Here is a 23,592-nt window from a genome sequence, read left to right as displayed (position 1 = left end):
CAACGCCCCAGTCAGTATCCAAGTCACCAACGTTGAGAGTAAATGGCGGCGTCATAGCAAGTAACACCATGCGGATGTAATATATTCCCGAGTCATCTGTTTCCACTAGAAAGCCCATATAAGTCACATCATACGACCGCAGTTTTGGAAATAAACAACCACAGGTTGGAAAGCCCAGGCTTCTTGAGATGTCCCTAGCTGGGCTCATGTTTACCCCTGACTGGACTCATGGTCAACGATACATGGATGACTCTCATTAAGTTACACACAGGATACTGCTTGAGTCCTACTCGACTCTGATGCTAGGGTATAGACATACACAAGACGAACTTGGCCATCCCTTCTCTCCCTCGATTACGTTCGAGTTCCGCTCCTTCTTTCTTCATCCAACACCCCATCCAGCGTATAGTACACACAAATAAGTACCACACACTATCCGATATCAATGTAATTGTTTATATTTCTTTCATTACTCCATTCATGTCATCAAACCCGGACCAGTCCCTTTTCTTTTTTCGAAGGGAGGCGGCAGCAGCAACTGTAGCCAAGCCAAGCCAAGCCAAACCATGGGTCACCTAAAGTACTAACTCTCACGCCCACACACATACACACACACTCGCCCGTGTTGTTGTGTTGCTGGGGGGTTTTTATGTTTTCCTTACACATACATGCCTATGCACCACCAAGCCCGGTAAAATACCCAAATGTCCGACCGATGTGCCTGCCTAACCCTAATATTATAACAAAGTAAATATATGTATGCCAGTCACATGTTTCGGGACTGAAAATAAATAAATAATATCGTCTGCCCGCCTAGAAGAGAGTGCCGTCCGAGTCGATCAAGATGGGCGCCTCTTTAGTATTTGGCCGGCTGACTTCGGCGATTTCTCGTCCTCCCTGTAAACATTATGGTCAGCTTCTTATACTCCACGGTATCATGTGGCTTGTTGTCCTGAGGAGAGAGAGCTTACCTTCCAACTACCAGCCTCCAGCAGCTGCCCCAACGTAATCTCACCCCCATTCAGCTCCGCCCGCAGCGCGTAATTCACGTCATCGCACAGCTTGTCCAGTAAGCCGACGGTGACACCGCGCCACTCCACAATGACGTCGTCGCTCGGCTCAAACATGGGGGCGACCTCGACGGCGCGCACGTCGTGGCGGCGGCAGTAGTCGCTGTAGTGCTCGAGCCCGCGGTCCTCGTCGGGCTTGCGCAGGTTCAGCACGCCCATGTCGACGAAGAGGCCGCCGTTGCGGTACTCGGGCAGGCCCGTCAGCAGCTCGGAGCCGGCAAAGTGGATCTTGAGGAGCGACTGCATGGGCTGCATCAGCGAGTAGCAGAGCCACTGCGTCAGCTTGTGCAGCGGCACGATCGACTCCCACTCGCCGCGGCTGGCCGAGGGCGCCTGGGTGTTGGTGGGGAAGGGCGAGAACGAGGGCGACGTGGGCGTCGACAGGCCCGTCACCTGGGGCATCGTGGAGCACGGCCAGGCGTCGCCGATGGAAACGCCGTCGATGGCGGTCCGCGACGGCCAGATGGAGCCCAGTCCGGTCATGAGCACGTTCCAGAGCACGGGCAACACCACAATGGGCATGGATGATGCCTGTGTGGTGGGATGCGACAAGAGGTAGTCTGTTGCGATAGTCAGCTAATTAAATCCTCTCCACACCAAATTGTAGATAAGAGGGAATACTCACCAACCATGTTGCCGGGCCGTCCCTCGTCGCCGAAAAAGACGCGGTTCTTTTGCAGGGCGCCGCCCAGCCGTATCAGCAGCTCGGCGCGGCCCTCGAGTCCTGCCACCTCGTTGCCCGGGCGGGACTGCAGGCCCTTGGCCAACTGCTCCACTGTGAGTTGGCTCAGGCCCTCCTTGTCCACCTGGAACTTGTTCCGTGCATCCCCGGAAAACATGCCCTGAGCATAAACGTGTTAGTCTTCTTTCGTTTTCCCAATCCCAATTTCATAGCCAATTCGCAACAGAGGAAAAAGACTTACGGTTTTGAACATTTCCAAGCTGGCAATGGCCAGGCCCTCGGACCGCCGGTACATCCTGCCGTTCTCGGCGCTCTTGAACGTCCAGGCGGTGCCGGCGCCGGCGTCGAGCAGGACGCTGATGGTGAACAGGTCGATCAACCGGCGACACTTCTCCGTCTGGTCGACCGAGTCGTCAAATGTCGACAGGAGGTTGGCAATGCGGTCGCGGCCGCCCACGCAGAAGTGCTGGTAGCGGCTGTGCATCGGAATGGTATTGAAGGGCGCATCGTAGTCTCTCTGTTGGTGGGATTAATGTCAGCGGGTGGTTCCGCAATTTCGACTTATTGGGGGTAAAACGGGGAACCCGTCGCATCGGACGGGCGTGGATCCTTATTTGCGATGGCTGGAATGAACAGCCAATAAATTGATAATTGGAATTGCAGTTCGTTGCTGCACTGCTGCTGCACTGCACACTGCCAAATAACTAACCTTGATAATTCCACAGACGAACCGAACCACGTCGGGGAACCGGTTCATGTCGACGTCGAAGTGGTTCAGCTTGTTGCGCATGGCCTTGTCGGCAATGATGCGCGACCGCTCGCGCACCGAGCCCAGGCTGCGCAGGTAGGCGGCTGGGTCCAGGTTGGGGTCCGGGGGCTTGGGCAGGTCGACGCGCGGGATCATGGGCGAAAAGGGGGTCAGGGGCGTGGGCGGCATGCTGCTGCCCCCCGACGACCGGTTGCCGCCCATGCGGGAGGTGTGAATGCTGGTGGGCGACTTGAGCGTGTCGTTGTCCGAGTTGAAGCTGGTGGTGGAGTGGGCGTCGCCGTTCAGCTTGGCCACCGTCTTGGCCGGCCGCGGCTTTTTCGAAAACAGGCCCATTGTGTGTGTGTCTGATGTTGCCTATCTGTATTTGATTTGAAGTTTTACTTCCTCTTCTTCAATTGCCTTTCTCTTCCCGGATGGGTATCTGTCACCCAAAGGTAAAATCCGAAAATAGCAAGCTCAGGCAAGCTCTGGTCCAGTTGCGATGCGACGAAAAGGCCGAGGGAGCGCGAAAGGTGGGATGCGGGATGTCCAGAAGGAGGATCGCTTGGTGGGGTGGGAAATTTTAATCGATAAATCAGACGACTGGAGCTCCAGCTTGCCCGAGTAGGCTAGGAAGTCGGTAGTGGCAGCAGTAGTACAATACTCTCCAACTCGATTTCTCTTCTAGCTGCCTTGGCTGCAAGCGATGGTAACCGGAAAATGGAAAAGAGTGGGAAGGGAAAGAAGAAAAAAGTAATCGAACGAAGACACGCGAGGTGAATGAAAATAGGGACGTCCGTCTGTGAGGGTATATATGATATTACAGGCCGGATCCTGTCCTGATATCACACCACTTCGAGGGGTTGGCGCGACTGTTCGTTCTCCAGGAATAGCGTTTGGGGCCAGCTAGGCGATCGGTGTTTCGAACTCCAGACCCCCTCCAAGCGTAGCCGGGGAAGAAGCGTGTGTGGTCTTGCGTCTTGGTAGAAATCCGTCTGTTTTGTCTGATGTTGTTGCTGTTGCCGATGCGTCGTACCGTCGACGGGCCGCCGGGTGTCGCTAATAATGAGGTATCTCTTTTTCGGATAGCTCTGCAAGGTAAAGAGACAGAGGGGTATAGGGTGTGTTTGCCGAAGAAGCAATAACACAGGATGATGCAGGCGACGGCGCCAAGGTTTCGCTCCGACAAGTCGTATTTCTCTCGTCGGGTCTATCTCACAGAAAGATAGGTCGAAATGCGCGCGGTCTCGAGAAGGAGGAGGAGAAGGGAGACTGAGAAAGAGAGAAGCGAAGAGGGGAAAAAAGCGAGTGAGAGCCCCAGGGTCCAGTCCAAGATCAGGAACCACTTGCAAAGAGAGTCCGCCGCAAGAACCGAGTCGGGCGCGGGTTCAAATGCAAACAACCACCCAAGTCGACAGCACCCCTAGCATGCCAATAGCTCAATAGCTCGAGGGTCGGGGGATCGGTAGCAAAAAGACAGACCTGGAGCAGTCAAGGACCCAGATAGACACTTAGACTACGTGGATATGGAACCTTTCCAAGTTAGCAGCAGCAGTAGTCGGGACGCTTTCCTTTCGCTCGACATGAGAAAAAACAGAGTACGGGCGATGGTCTGCTTTACTTATATGGGACCTCGCCTAGCAGCAGCACGCACGCTCTAACCCGCCTTAGCACTGGATTCCGGGGTGGTGGTTTGGGCTTTTTGGGTTCGCTTGTCGCTTGTCGCACTCTCTCGCAGCAGCAAGCAGCTCGTAGGTACGCACGGCGCACCACCGCGGTCCTTTTTTTAATCCCAGGGTCCGGGTAAGGAAACCGATTGATTGCCAGTCTCCCAGTTGCTCAAAGTAGCAGTAGCCCTGCAATCCGGGTCCAGTGTGGTCCAGAATCATCCCCTCTCTACTCTGCCCTTTTTATTCGAGTTCCCCATCGACACGTACTTCGCTCCCTTGCGACCTTGGATGCGATTCGTATGTTACCCTTACCTTACAAGCTGGAGAAGTACCTACTGTAGGTACATGTTAATTCAGTACCAATGGACACCCATGCAGCATGGGGTGGTGTTGCTCTCTGTTGCTCTCTCCCCCCTGCTTCCCTGACCGGGGTCCGCTAGCTGCACCAGACTGGGTTTAATCGAGTGGTGGACAATCCCTGTGATCGTCAGGAACCGCATTTCTCTGGGTCCCCGCCCAGCACCAGTCTGCCAGTCGTCCGTCCGGTTTTTTTCTTCTGCAAATCGATGATTCGACGGGGGTGGGAATACCTAATAATACACGACCGCTTTCTAATTGCCCATCAGCCAACTGGCCATTCTGGTTCGTTCGTCAGCCCGAGTCTGGCTTTTTGTTTCCTTTCTAATAAAGTGCTGACTGGCGGCGCCGGCGTTTACTGTGCCGCACCTACTGCCATGTTTAGTACTTGAGGTAGAATGCACTGTAGATATCAATATCAACATTGGATGCAGAAGGGCTGAAGCCGGACAGGTGAAAATCCATGCTCCCATGCGTCGCGGATGACGAATGATGTAACGCGGCGACGCACTGTCTGAGTTTTCCCTTCCCAATGAGCAGAGGCAGCATCGTACCAATCGGGCTGCCAATCCGGCCCGACGGTTGAAAAAAGATGGGTTTCAATGTTGTTGGATAATTGCAGATGACAGATAGGTTGGCCCTTCCAAATCTCCCTCCCCCTTGGCGCATTTTGCATCCGATGACATCGACCTGCATTGATAGGTATTCACTTCACCCAGAAGGACCCCTACTTACATCATCCCCCGATTTTGTTGCAGTCTGGTGCATTGATACATTAGGTAGTCGGTATATTGATCAGCCAGTAAAGGGTCTTGGACCGGCCTCTGGGCGTTGCGGCAGAGCTTATGCTTATGACATCAGTGCCCCTGGCCGAGGAGGTGCCTCCGGGGAAAAAGGGTTGCAATTCCCAGCTGGCCCTTATTCACCATGAGGTAAGCAGCAGGCTACTAGTATCAATTCCACCGTGGATCACCGCGCTATGGAGAGGATATCCATCCGTTTGTCTAGCTGCCTTCTAGCGAACGTGATTTAATGAACTGCCTGTTTTATTTCTTATTTCTTAGATTCGTTTTGAGTCATTGCCAGCAGTTGTTTCGTCGAGTAGTATCCAAACGGATATCACATTTTGATAGATAGCCTGGGGTCTCTTTTTTTGGTGGGTTACCTACTCCGAAAGAGTTGGAGGTTTGGCAGTTTGGGGTAGCATTGGAGCTGCGGTTTGGAGGAGGGGGGTCTGGAGGGGACGGGACTGGCCATCTGGAAACGTCAAGACCTGCATGTCTTGGTTTGCTGCATACACTCTGAACGGGCAAATCGAGACCTCACTCGCTCGCAACGAAAAAAAAGGTCTGGCTGCTGCAGCAACCTCTACCCCTTCAGCCGGGAGTGGTGTGTGTGGATAATTCCCGAGCGAGATGCATGGGTGAAAAGAAGACAGAGACACATATGTACGACGGAGAAAGAGAAAAAAAAAACCAGATGTTGCGCAATTTCGCGGGTGCGGGAATAGACCCCTGCGTGGGCCTTTTACCGAGATCCAAACGGCAAGGAAGATGAGAATTCCTCTCTTTCTATCTGTAACCGGTGAGTAGCTTGGTGGGCGCGTACTTCAGGTCCCCGACGTATCATCCCACATTCGTACGGCGCGGTTAATCCTCCATCAAATTGTCATTGTCATTCGGCGAGGAGGAGGGCGGTAGGAGGTAGGTAGGTTATATCAGGCGCGGATTAAGCACGGCTGCAATTTCCATGCCCATCCACCCGCCGGTTCCCAATCATCGAATTCTCTGGTTTTTCTTTTTTCTTGCTGCTACTACTACCTACCCTTTTTACCCTAAACAAAAAAACAATCGACAGTACTACCTACATACAGTAGGAGCCCGCACCGAATACGCGCCAAGCAGAACCACGACTCGACGACATTTGGGATTGACAGCTCTAGGGATGAATAGGGCCTGTCACGCGCAAAACCCGATTGATTGATTGCAGTTCCCAATGGCGCCATTGGTGGGGGGGGGGGTTTTGGCAAAGCAGGGGGAGCCAGGGAGGTCTAGCCCGGGACAAGGGTCCCTAAGGATGATGCAAGGCGAGCGAGCCACCATCTGCCACTGGGACTTCTGCTGTGCCCCCGGTACATACATGTAGGTATTGCACTCACCAGCAGCAGCAGCAGCAGTCGATAACAAGGGGGGTCCTGACATGTGTCAGGAACCGATGGACCAGATACCCAATACCCGATCCGTGAACATGGTCATAATCTCTCACAACCTGCCTCGGCCCATTTCCTGGCAATTGATCATCTCCTCTCCTTAATTCGAAATATTTCGTATTACAACTTCAGCTCTCGCACAATAGCGGCTACGCAATGTCACATTGAAGAAAATGGACTGCAAGTGAAGTCAAGTGAAGTGGATTGGCTCTTGGGGCTCATGGGCCCTCCCTCGTGTACGGATGCGCCCATCCGCCCGCCGGCCCCCCGGTCTGGAACAGTTCCCCGTCGTCGTCGCGCGCGCACGTCCTGCCAGTACTTTTGCGTGGGCTCTTCTAGGAAGCGCGGATCTTCAACACCATCGTGGGCCATCGAGCCATCGAAGCTGTTCGAGCGCTAGGCCTTCTGCTAGGTCCTCGTTAGTCCACGCTCCCTAGGCCGCTCTAAGCAGCAAGCAGACATGCCAAGCCCACCGGGCTGAAAAGACACGAGACACACACACAAAAGTTTCTCCAGCAAGACCACACCACAACACGCACTGCAAGGGATACATGTAGGCTGAGAGAGTGTGTGTGAAAGAAAGATGCTGCTTGCTGCTCAGTGCCCTGACCATTGACCCTGGGTGTGGGGTTGGATGGATCTATTGGACGAAAAGCACGGCCAGTACACACAGACAGTGGTGACCAGAAAAAAAGGGCGTTATTGAATGGGGACAATCTGACATGACACTGGCAGCAGGACCGGGAAAGATTGACATGGGAATTTAGTCAGTCCATTATACAGTCCATATAGGCAAGGCCGTCTCGAGTCAATTGCTTGCAGATCTAACCAGTATGATAAAACCTAGTAGTACTTCAACTACTTCAACCCAAGCAGTATAGTAGCAGGAGTATTTCCTCCTCACCGGGTAAGGCGGCTGGCTTGTCCTTCAACCAGGAAAATGGTGGGATCTGGCGCCCTCCAATATCTCTCCCTACTGTTGCACTGGGAGAGCCAATGTACCCGGGTCCGGGTCCGGTAATTTTCCAAGGGCCCCAAGGCTGTGGTAGCTTGAACGGTGCAGTGCACGCACGACATTACATAGAGCGGAGTCGTCTCCGCCCTGAGCAAACCAGGTCTCTTGAACCACCCGACTGCGGATGATGGCAAGGCAGGCCGTATAGATTAGATTGGAGAGCATCCTCCACCGGACCTGTTTCGGCCGAGTTGGATTCAAGCTTGTGACAATGGGCCATAGGGATTGAATTCTTTGCCGATCACCTAGGTTCCAATCAGATTTATTGTCGCTAGCCAGACTGGGGGTTGTGACGGCTTGGCAACGATTTACTGGGCACAGGCAGATGTGAATGCTGGGAACTTTTTATATTGCATCAGTAGTGAGTACCTATAGACAGACGTATCTCAGCGGCTTTCAGCTTGGCCAAGTAATATCAAAGTAGGAGAGGAGCCCAAACATAGCCAACCGGCAACGCGGCGACCAAAATCTATCAAAATCCGCCAGATCACGTTGATTTATTTTCTTGTGACCCCAGGGGATGCGGTGGTGGTTGTCGCTTAATATACAGAGCAGAGCGAGCACCTCTCTTCAATCATACACAGGACAACGACTCCTACCGTCCATTGATACTTATTTCAGGCTCGGGGAGGCGAGCTACGGCGCCGGCGCTGCTCCTCAAGCCGGCGGAGCGACTTCTCCTTCTCCTCGCGCGCGCGGCGGGCCTCGTACTCAGCCGCCTTCTTGCGCGCAATACCCTTCTCGCCGCCGCTGTAGTCCTTGATGGCGTTGGTAACACCCTCGCCGACGCCCTGGAACTTCTTGCTGGCGCCTTCCATCATGCCCTTGATGCCCTTGGCGGACGGCTCCTCCGCCGGCTTAACCGTAATGGCCGGCTGCGACGGTGCCTGGTAGCCGATGCCCATCCGCTTGTACTGGCTCTGGCTCATGGGGGCGGCACCACCCGACGACAGGGGCGGGAGGCCGCATGCGCGGCGGACCGAGGGCTGGATCAGGACCCAGTTCTGCAGGGTGGACAGGGCGCTGAAGGTAAAGAAGAACCACTGCAGGGCGGCGGGCAGCCACATGGTGCACAGGAACATGAAGGGCGTCATGCCGTAGATGAAGAACTTGCCCATCGACTCGCTCTGGGGCGTCTTGTGCAGCGTCGACATCTGCTGGTACTTGAACATGGCGACGGCCAGGACGGCCGTGGCCATGGGCAGCGCGTAGGTGGGGTCGTAGACGCTCAGGTCGGCGAACCAGGCGATGCCGCCCGTCTCCAGGCTGGGCACGGGCAGGGCCGCCATGGCGCGCAGCAGACGGAACATGCCATAACTGAGGGGGATGGCGATCAACGGAGGCAGGATGGCCTTGGGGGTCGAGGTGCCGGCCGCCCGCTGGAGGCGCAGCATGGTGCCGCGGTGCTTCATGATGGCCGTCTGATCCTGCTGCGACACGGCAAACTTGAACTCGTCCTGGGCCTGGATGAACTCGGGGTCCTTGGACACGATCTGCATGCGCCCGCTGTACTTGGCGCCGAGGATGCTGGGCCAGACCATGGCCAGGCGGATGATCAGAGCGGCGGCGCCAATGGCACCCCACCATTCCAGGCCGCCCGTGACGTGGAGGTGCTCAACCAGCCACTCGCACATGGCAGTAGGGCCCCAGCCGAAGTCGAGACCCAGGTCTTTGAGGTAGCCGATCTGTTCGGGCATGTCGAGGATGTTCTGGATGCCGAGCTCGTCGAAGCTGTCGGGCAGAATCGAGGACAGGTTGGAGGATTCGGGGCCGGAGCCGGGCAGTCCAGTCGTAGCGGCGGTGGCGTCGGGTGTAGTAGTAGTAGAGGTGGCGACCGGGGATGCTTGGGCGGCGTCGGCGGGCAGCTTGGAGGGAGAATCCCACAGCGAAGGGCTCGAGGCGGGTACGGCGGTAGCGGTTTCGGGAACTGATGTCGGGTCGGCGGCGGGCGGCTGTTGCTTGGTGCCCGAGCCGAAGGGCCACAGAGACCACATAGACAGAGCGCGTGTGGCTCCGGCCCGTTGTGCGAAAGCATTAGAAGAAGCCGGCGAGAGCTTCATCGAGGCTAACCGCGGCATGCCACTGACCTGGCCGCGCAGGCTGCTGGACGGGTTGCTAGAGGTTGAGCCGAGCTTTCGCATCTGGGAGAATTGTCGGGTCGAAGATGCCAGGGAGGAAGCGAGCTGAAATTGGGTGTCATCGGTCAGTCAATCTGGTCCATTGGAGGTGCCATGATGCAAGACGTCGAAAGCAAAAACTCACCTTGACATTCCCTGTTCTCGAGCCGGAGACGCAGTGCCGCAGCATCATGGCTGGGCTGGCGCTGGAGCCGGAGAGGGCTCTGGCGGGCAACATGGCGACTACAGACTTGTACACCTTGTCGTGGGTGTCGGCGGGTGGGAGGGAGGATCAGAATGGGTCGGCCGCCGGTGTCGCCAGCGTGGTGGAATGTTGCAGAGCTTCAATTGCGACACTGCCTGATTCTTGGCTTTTCCAATGCTGGCGTTTTTCGGCCTTTGGGAATTTTTTGGAGACCGCATTCTTTAGCGCATCAGCCCGGTTGCGAAATGTGGGACCGCCACTGTTGTCGCCCGACTGGCCGTTGCCCACCCGATCTGGGTAGAAAGAACCTCGTTACTGTCACCTTTCCTTAGCATCTTGCTTGAAAAGAATACACAAGCATACATGGATTCATTATGACCATGCTCAATCTATAAAAACGCATATGTTTTGACTTTATTCTCAAGACTGAAATGGTTCCTTGCTGCTTAACTGCAGTAACAATCCCCAAACATGTGACTTCTTCATCTTTGAAGCATGAGACACTTGCGCGCTGGTTCCAAAGATGCCCAAGAAAACTGCATAGACCATTCGAACTCTCGGCCAACATGCATACTATGTGCTTCTTGTTGACTTACTACCCCGATTCTCAGGCAACTTTCATCTAGTACACATTAACCATTCCGTATATTAGTACTTAGTTTCGCTCCCTTTCAGTCTGCTGCTAGAAGACGGGCCAGATGAACCGCCCAGTAAGCTCCGTATGGCAAACTGCATCACATCGTCGCACCAGATCCAGTCTCCAGTCGCCGTACCGAGCTGCTCTGGGTCGCGATCGTTGTCAGAAGAAAGGGTAACGACGGGCAGAGAGGTCAGGCAGGTACTTGAACCAATGCTTTGAGTCGCTGGGGGAGTGGATGTGTGATATTCATGCCGCTCGGATGGTTCCAGGACTTTGCTGGTATTCCAGTCTATAAGTACGTTTCGAACACAAGCTCTGCAGATCGAGCGAACATCTCACTCCTCGTCTTATTCGTCGTATTCGTCATCCAAGAGGTCCGGGTATTTCTCTCGCAGCATGTCCCGCACGGCTCTCAAACAGTCCTCCTTCCGGTACCTCTCGAGATCCGGCCACCCGTGCTCGCGGTACACCTTGCGGAGAGCCTCGGTCGAACCGTCCCCAGACTCGCCCGAGTGATTGGAGTAGTCATCAATCACGGTCCGCGAGCCGGCGGGCACAAAGTCCAGCCGACGGAACTCCCTCCGCAGCTGCTCGAAGAAGTCGGCCACCGCCCACGCCGGCCCGTTCCCCCGCCACTCCCACTCCGCCTCGGGCGCGTAGTCAACCACATCGTCCAGGACCGGCTCCACGGCCGGGCTGTCCTCGATGGCGCCGGGACACTTGATCCAGTAGACGACGCCGAGCTCGGCGGCGATGGTGGCTTCGCGCGAGTAGCTGATGTCGGCGAGGCGAGGCATGGTGTAAGTAGGTAAAGACTGGCTGAGGAGATGTGCCAGAGTTGGGTTGTATGTTGGGGAGAAAGAATGGGTGATGCCTGGTTGGGGCTGTGCGGTCTAACTAACGTACTTAGTGTAGGGGTGCAGCAGCATAGGGCTGACAGTTATTCTTAGCAATGACGACCCACTCGTCCACTCTGCTCCCCCTGAGCAGATCACATCTGGATATCCTAAACCTTTCCGCACAAGAGATGAGTATCGATATCTGTACCTAATGACTATGTAAGACCAAGGGCTCCGTGTTAATCACGATTTTTGCAAGCAACTTTTTCCACTTCACTGTTCCGTCGAGTTGGACTACAGCTGCATCAAAGCAATGACCAACATACGAGATCGTGGTATAAGTATATAATTTGTAGATCATCTATATGTACCAGAAACACTGCTATATACAAGGCGTCTCCATCCCATCCTACCCATTCATGCATGCGTCGTTCAATGTGCTGTGTACCGCGCGTCCCATCTTAAGCAGTCATCATAATCATAGGTATCTGCCATGTCGGCTGGCAGGCGAGTATGCCGCTGGAGAAATCTAGCAGGTCATGACGGCCGGGCCGGGGTTGGTGTAGCTGGTCGGCAGAGGGTAGTACAGGTTGATCTGAATACCGGGGTCGGAAGCCTTGTAGGCACCCGGCAGCGCGACGCCGGAGGGGTTCTTGGTGCCGCTGCTGGTGATGTTGAGCTGGGCGCAGGCGAGGTAGAACTGGGCGCCGCCGGCCTGGCCGGCCGAGTGGAGGCCGATGTGCTCGACGCGCAGCAGGTAGGCGCCCTCGCTGACGCAGGTGGGGATCTTGACCGTGGTGGTCGTCTTCTTGTCCGAGGGCCACGACAGGCCGTTGACGCCCGTGCCGAACTCGGGCCCGTCCTCGTAGATCTTGAACCAGACGGCGCCCTTGCCGTCGAAGGACTCGGCCGTCTGGCCCGAGGGCGCCTTGGCCAGGTAGTACTGCATCGGGCCCGGGTGCTGGATGTCCGGGTCGATGGTGAAGCCGACCGTGTCGCCGGCGCTGACCGACAGCGTCTTGGCGCCCTGGTTGCCGCTGGCGTAGCACGTCATCAGGGGCGAGCTGACGTCCTGCACCGGGCCGTGCGACTGGAAGTTCTCCGTCTTGCGCACGTACTCCCAGTCGCCCGTCTTCTGGCCGTTGTGGATGAGGGCGGGGAAGGTGTCTGTTGGGGTGCAGAAGGCATGGTCAGTAATCAAGATCAAGGTCAAGTCGAGTTGGGGAGACTGGTTGGGCGTGACATACAGTGAGCGGAGGCGGCCGAGGCCAGGAGAACGGCAGCAGCGATGGACTTCATGGTGAGTGCTTGATGGATGGTGGGCTCGGGTTGAGTAGGCGGATGGTTGGATGAGCTGGTTGACGAGTAAGGGGAATGTGACTTCAGATCAGGGGCTTTCCCTCCCCTTTATATACACTCGGATCCCGTTCTTTGGACGGCAGTGCGGTACGACGCCCTCCTACATCTTCCTCCTCGCAGCTACCTGGCCGTTGGGCCGCTGTCGGATGGCTTGGCCTTTCCCAAAACATGATCATGCACAGCCATGGCAGATTCACAGCTCGATATTGATTGCAGGGCAGGGCCGAATGGGGCCCTGAGGGTTTCTGCATTCCGTGTGAAGAATAGATTAAACCACACGCTCAACCCCAGACGGCGTGTGGGGTGCAGTTCCTGCAAACCAGCCGGCGGATTGGTCCAAACCCTGGTTGCCATCTTGCGGAACCAGCCGGGCGGACGAATCATTCGATCCGCCGCATCTACTTGGCACACTCAACCGCTTTAAGGAGTGTCGACACTTTCGTGACCCATCACCATCTTCTACCGCAAACCCCCAACTGGCTTTGCTGGATTACTTCTTCGGGCGGCTCTCCCGAATACCCCTCGTTCTGTCTTTTCGTGGTTGTCGGGCAAACGAGCCGAACAATTCGAAAAAGCAACACCTGATAGTCTCCTTTTCGGACAGCCAAGTCAGCCCAGAAGCGCATCGCACGCCGAGTGCGCGGCAACGGTAGGACAGGAAGGGTCGAAGTTACATTGGCGGCTGCCCCTCAGGGGTAACGATCGGCAGTCCGCAGGCGCTAAGGCAGCACGCGCATTAATATACCAACGACCACCCTGGGCTTAGCGCCTCCAAACCCTTCCCGTTTTGGTAATCGCGGAAGATAACCTCGCGAACGTCCAAGAGCCAAACAGCGATTCCACCTATGGCAGTTCGCCAAACGTTGCTCAAGTCGGACCGTTTTGCCAAGCCATCCCATAGCGAACTACTTGTCAGAAACGAGGAAATGATCGACGTCATCAGAGACCCATGCAGTTGGCTCAGCGGCAGATTTGTTCCCGGATACTGACAGAGACACAAGATTGCCAACAATTCCATGGCGTACATGATCACGATATCCTGATCTGCCCGGATCAGCAACGATTATTTCCACTAGCTGAGACCGCCCAGATATGCAAGGGGCTCGTGGGCGCCTATCGACTAGCAGTTAATACTTCCACCAGCTTCTATCCACGATGGAGAGTCGAGCCGTTGAGCCGCAAGTGCCCACTTTATACTTCTTCTTCTTCACTCCACATCACGCAGCGCGTAGGCAGTCTTATCTCTGACGATGGTAGCTTCCTACCTCGTTGAGATGACAAGTCGCTCTCTCCCCGAATCAGATTGGATCGTGAGCTGTACGGATACAAGAGTGAGTGTTGCCAATATGTGTCGATACACACACACATAGAGAAAGAGAGAGAGAGAGGAGGGACAGATCATACCATGTTCAAAGATTGTCCAGGCAAGCAAGACGGCCCGGACAGAACTCATGTATGTTGATATCCTTTGTCTGTCTCTAGAAGACCGGCATCTCCGTACGTGCCTCTAATGCCACAGCGTCTCTGGCTCGGACTTTGTACTCTATCCGACAACAACAGACGAGGGGACGAGCTGACATACGGAGCCCGTGTCCCGTCCGAAGATAAGCATAAACACTAAAGTTATCCAATGGGCGCTGCTGATCTGAACCTACATCAGTACAAGCTACAAGGTCATGCGTTGAACTTACGCCAGATCAAGATGGAAATTGAGAGACGAGCAAACTTCCTTATCAGGTAATGTGTTCAATGAGTGGCAAGTACGGAAAGACTACTTACCAGCTTGACGATGTGAAAGACGTATGCAAACGTATCACGAGACGCTAAAATACATTCCACGTAACAGAGGTCCTCGAGAAGGTGGCTTACTTGAGGACTAGGCGCCGAAATGCGGTTCCAACATGCGGTTGGTCGATACAACACAGAGGTCCTGATCACCGGTCAAGGTTCATATCCTCTTGCTATTTGACGAGCAGACACACAATGTGTTCGAAAGAGCCATGTTTCTCTCCTTTACGAAACACAACAGCAGATCACGGCCTCAGTGAGAGGTACGATGGCGTTAGTGGAATACCGAGATATCACACTGACTTTACCGGACCTATAAGGAATGTTGATATGGCGAGAATCCCCTAGGACTCCTGTTGTATCATTGTTTGGCCAGTTTGAGTGTCGTTGCATTAGCTACCCATTTCCTTCGCAGTTTGTCTCGTGGTTTGCTGCTATTGCATCAAGAAGTGTGTCGGTTCAGGGAGGGGGAGAGGAGAGTGTAAGAAAGAGGTGCTGACGTCTCTTCCCCCCTTTTGCCTAAACAACACAGACACCAACCACTATGCCAACCCTCCCATTGGAAACCAAACGAAAACGCTTTTTGTAGTCCGAGCGCAGTATGAGTATGACGAACATACGGAGCTGGTCGTGTTCGAGATATGAGGAAACATCGTTGGTATCACGGTTTCAGGAGGTGATTGATGACCATGCGACTTGACCGTGGTGTAATCCTTGGACGGGCGCTTGATGATGAGGGCGCTTGATGATGAGGAGCTCGGGTGTTCTTCTGGCTCAACTGGGCTTTGTTCAAATACACGTACTGCCCCAATGATGTTCCTGAGTGATCACTTCATGCAGAGGTGGAAGGGATGCACCTAGCCACATCGGTCTCACCATACAGTTTCCTAAGAAAAGGAAAACAATGCCCCGGAGCGCCAGAGGTCGCGATGGTTGCAAAACCACGGGTCTTTCAACGACTGAAATTGATCTGACCAAGTCAAAGGCCAGGCATAATGAGAGACGAGAAGACGAGGCGATGCGGGAGAGCCCTCTTCGATCTCGAGCGAAGAGAGACGACGCACCCAAAGGGGATGTAGGAGTTAAAGGGGCACAACCAAACCCGCCATTTACCCACGACCAAGCCGCCGCACAACTAGGCAGTATGTCTATAATACCAACACCGGGCGTTCCTACTTTGCCGCAAACCACAGCTTCAACGACTACACGACATTCAATATTTACGGGAGAGACCGACGCCACCAACGCCGTCGACAACCACGAGAAGGGCCGGCTTCTTCGCCAGCGGAAGACCCCATCCCGGGGCTGACCGGGGTAGACCCAACAACAACTTCTTCCGCCCTCAACACCGGAACGGGGGGCCTCCTCCCACTCTGCCGCCATACGCGGTCGCCTTGATTGCCTTTGGCGTGTTGTTCATCCTACTCGGAACAATTGCCACAATCGTTTGCTGCAGGGGTAACGTCAACCTCCCTCTACCCTTTCCTTTGCACACTACAAATCGCGGCGATTGGAAAGTGATGAAGATGATGCAGAAGCTAACAATCTTTCCTTGAAACGTAGCATCTGCCAAGCGAAGAAAGCAAAACGGCAGCAGCATCACCACCTCGAAAAGCGCCAAGAACTCCTTCGGCGATGACGATGACGATACCGAGTCGATGGCGCCGGTATCGGTGAGAGACCTTCCCATCACCAAGGTCCCCGAGCTGGAGGGAACGCCACGGACCGAGTCCCGCTACGGACCGCTTGCTCCTATTGTCCCAGAGCTCCACGGCCAACCGCGGCCGTCCGAGTTGAGGTAATCATGGCATGACATGGCCTGTGTGCGGGATTACGGGGAATTGCCAAGCCATCAAAGGGTTGAAGTGTTTGCAGGACAGACTTCCAGTATGGACAAAGCAGGGGTATATACAAGTCGTAGACCTCAAGTCTTTCTATGTTTTATTCTGTACATGTTGCTCTTGTTGTAGTACGTGACATACGTGACATTTATTTGTGACAATTATTTCACCTCCCTCCGAACCAAGCAAGTCTCTCGGGCCAATTCTTGGCACTCGCTCTCTCGCTCGCTCGGAGTAACTGTCCTCCCACCCACACTCAATGCGCGTGCTCAGAAAATTCAATATGCATTTGGTCTTTTTGTGGTTCGTCCAGAGATCACTTATTCCAGGCTCGTCATGTCGTGCAAGTCCGGCACAGGTCTTGTCGGCTTGTCGCGGATCTCAAGCCCGGGTCCTATGGGGTGCGTCTGCCTCCTCGACAATGGGAAGACCTGCAGAGAAACAAACGTATTAGTACATGTTGTAGGCATACTGGCAATTCGGCAGGCATGCGACGAACCTTTGTGCCGCTCCAGCCCAGACGGAAGGCCGCCTCGTGGGCAAACAGCTCGCCGAAGCCCAGCATCATGCCGTTGATGAAGGGCAGCATCAGATTTATGGCCGCGCCGCGGATCAGGCCCCAGACCGTGGGGGGCTTATACAGGATGAGCGGCGACGAGGAGTTGGTGTCGGGGGAGGGCGACATGTTGTCGTCGCCGGCCGAGTAGTGCTCGCTGTCCGAGTTGATCGTGACGCCGGATTCGGCCATGTGGGCGGTGGGGTCTTCGGACGACATGGCGTATGTGTATGTATGTGTATGTGTGTTGTAGTATTCTTGTTTCGGCGGGTGGTTTCGCTATGGTTTGCGGTTTGAGTGGTAAGTATCGTCGACGACGTTGGTGTCGGGTCGGAATCAAGCAGGTGTGGAACGGAGCTAGGCGATTAGATGCAAAGGCGCCGGCACTGGAAGCTCTGACCTCACTTGCAGCTGTAGCAGCAGCTCGGGCAATCGCTCGCGTCGGGCAGGCAAAGCTGCTGATGCACGCTAAGAGTTACCTACCCTCCATGCTGGCAGGTCGGTGGTCGGGGGCTTTGATGATCCGATTATGGAGGGGTCTGTACCTGAATCAATGTACCTGACCAGTAGCTTCCACTCAGTACCCATTGCGGGGTGGCGGCTAACCATTGACGTCGTCCTGGAGCTGCCTGGGAGATACAACCAGACTTGATTGACACGCCGCCAGATGATTGTTTCCTTGGGTTCACACTACATCACTAAACAGCTCGATTCTACTTCAGCTTGAGGTTTTCTTTCGTCGAAACAATTTTCGAGTAGTTCATAGGCAAGAAACTCTGTTTGTCAAAGGTCGCCGACTCCAATCCCCACTGTCACATTCACCTGCAACCTCGTTACCACGATCCCCGTGACGGCAACACCCATCATGGCCGACCACGACGCCCTGGCACTCCAGTTGATGGAGTTTGTGCCCAACGCAACCCCCGAACAGGCCACCCAGTATCTTTCGGCTCACAACTGGGATCTCGACTCCGCCGCCGCTTCTTTGATGGCCGACATGGACGAGGCCGAGGATGGCAACACCGCTGCCGCTGCCGCCCCAGAGTCTGCCTCTTCTGCTTCACAAGCTCCCCCGGGCTACACAGGCCCTCGCACCCTGGACGGTCGCCCCGCACCCCAAGCCGCCGCCTCATCTTCGCGATCGAAACCCCCCGCCAAGAAGAAGGGTCTGGCTACTCTGAGCTCCATCGGCGGCGGAGGTCACGACCACGATGATGATGATAGCGATGACGATGACGATGACGACGACCCATCAAGACGTACATATGCCGGTGGCGAGAAGAGCGGTCTGGCTGTTCAAGATCCCAACCAAGGTCGCCCCGACCCCAAGAGCATCATCAACGATCTGCTTGCCAAGGCCAAGTCGTAAGTACAACATAGCACATTCCAGCTCTAGCTTCTCTGGCTAACCTGATTTTTATTCAGAAATGCGCGCCGACCCGAATCCGAGTCTCCTGCCGGCCCTTCAGCTCCATCCACATTCCGCGGCTCCGGCCAAACCCTTGGAGGCGAAGGCGTCGCCAGCCGCACGATCCCCGACCCCGCCGCCGCTCGATCGCCTGCTGGAGGCGCCGCTGGTCGAAACCAGCCTGCCTCGAATGCGCAGGTCCAAGAGCGCGTCCTCCACTTGTGGCGCGACGGCTTCAGCATCGACGACGGCCAGTTGCGACGCTTCGATGACCCCGAGAACGCCGATGCGCTGCGCATGATTCAGCAGGGCCGGGCCCCGGTACACCTCATGAACGTTAGATACGACGAGCCGCTCGACGTCAAGCTGCAGCAGCACGAGGAGAACTTCCGCCAGCTGCCCAAGGTCTACAAGCCCTTCTCGGGCGAGGGTCGACGCCTGGGTAGCCCCGTTCCTGGCGATGGTAGCGCTGCTGCTGCTGCTTCCACGACTCCTGCCGCAGCAGCTTCATCTTCTTCTTCAGCAGCGCCTGCTACGTCATCGGAGGCAGTATCCGTCGACGATTCCCAGCCCACTGTCATGATCCGCATCCAGATGCCCGACGGCACGCGCCTGCCCGCTCGCTTCAACACCACCCACACAGTCAACGATGTCTACGAGTTCATTGTCCGCTCTTCGCCTGAGCTACGCGCCGGCGGCTGGGTCCTGGCGACCACCTTCCCCAACAAGGACCACACCGACAAGGCGCTTGTTCTGGGCGATATGGCCGAGTTCAAGAAGGGCGGCACGGCCATGGTCAAGCGCACGTAGGACAGGATATGAGAAAAAAAAAGGACATGTACACAGCTACATGGAACAAGGAAAAACCCCAAGTTGACTTGACGAAGCGGTTCGCTTCCTACATACTTTTAGACAGGTTAGACAGCCGAATGACGGGACCCCATCCGGCGTGACTGGGTTGTAACACTCGGATAAGAAGGGCGTTTTTTGCCTGAATAATGCTGAAATATGACAGTATGGCTCATGTGGAAAGGTTTTGTTGCCCAAAGTGCACATGATATGACGAAGTCGCATCCAACATTGCTCTTAAAGAGTAAACTCATGTGCCATCTTATCCTATTGTGTACCTAATTTGGTAATAAAATGATCAGACAAGGGAGAAGCAGCAATAGGTTAAGTGGCTCGCAACAGAAAAGTTGTGTGGTCCTACTATTTTACAAATTGGGACGATCTTGGCATGACAGAAATATTGTCTCACAGCAATAAAGGTTGAATTACTTCTTCATTGTCTCGTTGATGCCTAGCCGGGGGCTAGGCATCGGATATATAGTACCTATAGTGAACTGGTTCGAGGTTCCCAAGTTCTAATTATATACACAGAAGGATCTGCACCAACGGAAGGAGGAACAACAGGCGCGCGTGCGACGAAGAGAGCAGCTGCTTGGCATCGGCAGCGCCGCTCTTCTTCTTGTCGTCGCCCCCCTTCCCCTGGCTTCAGCTGCAGGTGTCGAGCATGGAGGTGAGGGCGGCCTTCTCGGCGCTGGTGATGGAGAGCTCCCAGTGGCTCTTGACCTGGACCCAGGCGCTGGCGTAGGTGCAGTAGGAGGAGCTCAGGGGCGGCTTCCAGGCGTCGGGCGACTTGTCGCTCTTGGAGCTGTTGACGGAGTCGGTGACGGCCCAGAGCTGCGGGCGGTCGACGTCGTTGGCGAACTGCCGGCGCTTGTCCGTGGTCCACTTGTCGGCGCCCGAGACCCAGGCGTTCTTGAGGGGGACCATGTGGTCGATGTCGAGGTCCGAGGCCTGGGTCCAGGCGCCGCCGTCGTAGGGCGAGGTCCACTTGCCCGACGACGAGGTGCAGTCGTCGTTGAGCTTGATGGCGCTGGCGTCGCGCTTGAGCACGTACTCGCGGGTGTTGCAGGTGCCGCTGATGGTGATCCAGGTCGGGAACAGGTTGCGCTTGTAGCCGTCCGGGTCGGCGCCCGTGCGCACCTTGAGGCCGGCCAGCTGCGTCTTGGCCGAGGAGGCGCTGGGGACGCCGGGGGGAGTGGGCATGGGCAGGGGCTCGGCCACGGGGGAGGGGGCGGCCACGGGCGCGGCCAGGACGGCGCAGCCCGACGAGAGGAGGCCGGCGGCGAGGGTAGAGAACTTCATGGTGATGAAGATGAAGGTGGTGACGGTATAAAAAGAATGGAAGATCAGGAGGGTTAATTCCTGGTTCGAAGCGAATGTAGGCAGATGAAGTTCTCTAGCACTTTATACTATTACGGCAAGTCATGTCAGTCATGTGCATCTTGTCTTGTCTCTCATCTCATCATCTCGTGTGTGTGTGTGTGCCCGGGAATGCAAGCGGTGGCGGTAATGGAGGCTTGGGAAACTTACTTGGGCCGGCGATGAAGGGCTGATCCCGCTGGTTGCTGTGTATTAAAACGAAGCGAACTACCGAGCCCTTCTCTCGTTCTACAAGGCCGGGCATGTCTACCTCTATATATGCGACGACTACATGGCAGGCCAGGGAGGGCGTACTCCGTTATCGTGTGGTTGCATCGGGCGGCCGGTAGTGGTCCTCGCAGCCCGCCTACCGCCCACACACGCCTTGCAGAAAGGGCAGGTGGGCTTGCTTGGCCATTGCCAGTTCGTTGTTGGTGGTGTGCTGGTTTCACACAGCACACCTTGCACTTGCACCACCGCCTCCACTGATTTACGTGGTGCGGCTACATCGCCTCGATTGATCGGTGTGCACGCATTGCGGACTTTCTTATTTCTTATGGGGGTTGGCCATCTCCATCTCCATCCGCATTGCTCGCCAATCTCTCTTGGGGGGAAGGTGGAAAGCGGCCGAGAGAACGAGGCGCGCGCAAAGATCGGACTTGATAGGCAGGAAGGGTGCACTTTGCCAAACGTGCTTGAAATGAAAGGGGGCACTCGGTGGGCAAGCATAAGAAAGGCGCATTTGCGCTAATCAGCCAGAGATCGGCGCGCAGATGTGGCATGTTTGGCCCGAGATCCGGGCTGAGTGCGTTGTCGAGCTAGTGTGGCACCCTGAGTGGGCTCTCTCGGGGGCTCTGTCTGCTCTGTCTGGCTCCCTCTGCCCATAACCTGCCTATTGCGGGAATCTACGCGACCCCATTCCACCGCCGAGTGCACTAAGTCGCGCTCTCTGTCCACTTTATCTTCTCTTGCAAGCTTCTCAATTGCCGACCTAGGAGAACTGGACCGGCCAACAACGGCCGACACTGGACGAACGTTGTCTTGGCGGTCTTGATTAGAGTGTATGTATTCGGCGAGGGCACTTCAACTGATTTGATTAGTGTGAGTTTGAGCTGGACTTGCTCGCAGCCTATCACCAATAGAGGCAAACGACCGGTCACGATACAATTTTGGAGTAGCAGGTAGTTGACCATGTCGAAGAGCTGACCAGGCTGCGCGCCATTGGGTAAACTTTATATTCGTAGCCTGTGTTCATTGTACCTATCACGGGTGATCTTTTTTCTTGGTTTTATGTGCAGAGACATCAAGCTACATACAGGAGCCAATCATCAGTGCCGCCATCCTGCTGTTGCTGTTACGTACGTGGACGACCTGCCAATCGGGGTTCTCGGTCTAGGGCTGGGTACGGTAGCACTGCACCGTCCGTCCAGTCGCACCTCGATCAAATCATGAGGCTGACCGCCAACACGTGGTTGGGCCTAGATCGACCTGTAGACATGAGTGACAATCGGGACTATGGATGCCCAAGCACGTGGACAACCTTTTGCTCATCAGTAGTGAAGGGCGTTGCCATCAAGTCAGACGTAGTCGAGAGCAAAACACACGATAGAGAGACCCTTGCTACAGGGCCCCGGGGTATCCAGCGCCCATCAGGAATCATCAAAGTAAAAATGTCAAATACAACACACTTTCGTTTCCAGTGGGATGCATGTTCGTCCCTTCATCACGCAGCAGCAGCACTGCTCTGCCCGGCCGAAATGGGACCGTCCAGGAACTTGAAGCTCTCCCGCGCAATCTGGCAGTTCAGCTTGGCCGAGTTGAAGCGCGCCTCGCCCGGCGGCAGGATAACCATCAAGTAGGTATTCGTGGTAAACTGTGGGTAGCGCCCAAGGTTAGATTGTGAAAGGGAACAGCATCATGCAGTGCATCGAAACGTACCTTGAGGCAGAAGATGGAGAAGCGCCCGCCGGCCTTGTGCTCCATCAGCGTGAACTGCTCGGCGTTGCGCGGCGTGCCCGTGAAGCGGCTGATGCTCTGCTTGAAGTGCTTGAGGATGTTGGAGATTCGCTCCTGCCGGTCCGTCGTTGGGTTGTTCTGGCCCTCGTCCGACGTCCAGCTCGAGACGACGAGGAAACTGGTGCGCTCGAACAGCAGGAGCTCCTCGGCCTCGATCAGCACGCCCAGCGAGGCCAGCTGCGACTCGATGACGGACAGATTGGGCACCAGGTCGTGGATGATGCTGGCCCAGGCCTTGTAGAGGGACTGGTCCCAGATGGACGTGGCAAAGGGCGTGAGGTCGACGTCGCCGCCGGCAAAGTTGGACCCCTGCAGGAACTCGGCCGTCTTCTGGCGCACCAGCTTGACGCGGTCCATGAAGACGGCCTCGCGCACCTGCGTCATGATCAGGTCCATCTTGTGGATGAGCACGTAGATCTTGGCCGTGGGCGAGTACTGCGTCAGGGCCGACATGATGGAGACGTAGGTGGCCATGTCGCGGTCGACGTCGCGAGACTCTATGTCGAAGACGTAGATGAGCACGCCCACATTCGAGAAGACGTGGACGCGCTGCTGCGAGAGGTAGTTCTCCATGAAGGCCTCCTGGCCGCCGCAATCCCACAGATTAAGTGTCAGATTGCCCAGGAACTTGACATGGGAGAGGTCGATGTCGATGGTGGCCCCGAGCCGCCGCGTGTCGCGCGCAATGTAGTTGCTGAAAATGATGCTCCGCATGCTCGACTTGCCGGAGCCGCTCTTGCCCATCAGCAGCACCTTCTTCTTCTTGGGCTTCTTGACTTCGTTCCGGACATCGCCGCCCATGGCCCCCAACGACGGGGTCGAGGCTTCGAGGTCTGCCATGGCGAGCAGCCTCTAGGTCTCGCC

At 55.7% G+C, this 23,592-nt stretch overlaps 9 protein-coding genes across 9 annotated transcripts; 2 read left to right on the top strand and 7 right to left on the bottom strand.

The window, feature by feature from the left end:
* Positions 1 to 813: 813 nt before the first annotated feature.
* On the bottom strand, positions 814 to 2,854 carry PG985_013085 (Uracil catabolism protein 4; the record flags this gene model as incomplete). Its single annotated transcript, XM_066832851.1, has 5 exons — positions 814 to 897; positions 972 to 1,630; positions 1,696 to 1,912; positions 1,994 to 2,269; positions 2,462 to 2,854. 5 exons carry the CDS (start codon positions 2,852 to 2,854, stop codon positions 814 to 816), a joined length of 1,629 nt encoding a protein of 542 aa, XP_066677591.1.
* Positions 2,855 to 8,368: 5,514 nt separating this feature from the next.
* Positions 8,369 to 10,106, bottom strand: PG985_013084 (YidC/Oxa1 family membrane protein insertase; the record flags this gene model as incomplete). Its single annotated transcript, XM_066832850.1, has 2 exons — positions 8,369 to 9,934; positions 10,014 to 10,106. 2 exons carry the CDS (start codon positions 10,104 to 10,106, stop codon positions 8,369 to 8,371), a joined length of 1,659 nt encoding a protein of 552 aa, XP_066677590.1.
* A 954-nt stretch (positions 10,107 to 11,060) lies between these two features.
* Positions 11,061 to 11,510, bottom strand: PG985_013083 (uncharacterized protein; the record flags this gene model as incomplete). Its single annotated transcript, XM_066832849.1, has 1 exon — positions 11,061 to 11,510. The coding sequence occupies one exon, from the start codon at positions 11,508 to 11,510 to the stop codon at positions 11,061 to 11,063; it is 450 nt and encodes a 149-aa protein (XP_066677589.1).
* Positions 11,511 to 12,081: 571 nt separating this feature from the next.
* PG985_013082 (glycoside hydrolase family 61 protein) lies at positions 12,082 to 12,851 on the bottom strand (the record flags this gene model as incomplete). The annotated part of the gene is made up of 2 exons (XM_066832848.1): positions 12,082 to 12,719; positions 12,800 to 12,851. 2 exons carry the CDS (start codon positions 12,849 to 12,851, stop codon positions 12,082 to 12,084), a joined length of 690 nt encoding a protein of 229 aa, XP_066677588.1.
* Positions 12,852 to 15,603: 2,752 nt separating this feature from the next.
* Positions 15,604 to 16,501, top strand: PG985_013081 (uncharacterized protein; the record flags this gene model as incomplete). Its single annotated transcript, XM_066832847.1, has 2 exons — positions 15,604 to 15,841; positions 16,263 to 16,501. The coding sequence occupies 2 exons, from the start codon at positions 15,604 to 15,606 to the stop codon at positions 16,499 to 16,501; spliced, it is 477 nt and encodes a 158-aa protein (XP_066677587.1).
* A 359-nt stretch (positions 16,502 to 16,860) lies between these two features.
* On the bottom strand, positions 16,861 to 17,315 carry PG985_013080 (TOM13-domain-containing protein; the record flags this gene model as incomplete). The annotated part of the gene is made up of 2 exons (XM_066832846.1): positions 16,861 to 16,971; positions 17,040 to 17,315. The coding sequence occupies 2 exons, from the start codon at positions 17,313 to 17,315 to the stop codon at positions 16,861 to 16,863; spliced, it is 387 nt and encodes a 128-aa protein (XP_066677586.1).
* Positions 17,316 to 17,961: 646 nt separating this feature from the next.
* On the top strand, positions 17,962 to 19,314 carry PG985_013079 (GLC7 regulator family protein; the record flags this gene model as incomplete). Its single annotated transcript, XM_066832845.1, has 2 exons — positions 17,962 to 18,461; positions 18,522 to 19,314. The coding sequence occupies 2 exons, from the start codon at positions 17,962 to 17,964 to the stop codon at positions 19,312 to 19,314; spliced, it is 1,293 nt and encodes a 430-aa protein (XP_066677585.1).
* Positions 19,315 to 19,998: 684 nt separating this feature from the next.
* Positions 19,999 to 20,655, bottom strand: PG985_013078 (uncharacterized protein; the record flags this gene model as incomplete). Its single annotated transcript, XM_066832844.1, has 1 exon — positions 19,999 to 20,655. The coding sequence occupies one exon, from the start codon at positions 20,653 to 20,655 to the stop codon at positions 19,999 to 20,001; it is 657 nt and encodes a 218-aa protein (XP_066677584.1).
* A 1,780-nt stretch (positions 20,656 to 22,435) lies between these two features.
* Positions 22,436 to 23,568, bottom strand: PG985_013077 (uncharacterized protein; the record flags this gene model as incomplete). The annotated part of the gene is made up of 2 exons (XM_066832843.1): positions 22,436 to 22,585; positions 22,651 to 23,568. 2 exons carry the CDS (start codon positions 23,566 to 23,568, stop codon positions 22,436 to 22,438), a joined length of 1,068 nt encoding a protein of 355 aa, XP_066677583.1.
* Between the last annotated feature and the right edge of the window lie 24 nt (positions 23,569 to 23,592).

The sequence above is a fragment of the Apiospora marii genome (assembly GCF_038362585.1).
Source record: "Apiospora marii strain CBS 49790 chromosome Unknown utg000011l_segment0_segment0, whole genome shotgun sequence".
Taxonomy (NCBI): domain Eukaryota; kingdom Fungi; phylum Ascomycota; class Sordariomycetes; order Amphisphaeriales; family Apiosporaceae; genus Apiospora; species Apiospora marii.
The sequence above is the reverse complement of the archived record's forward strand: the minus strand, read 5'-3'. Positions and strand labels throughout refer to the sequence as shown.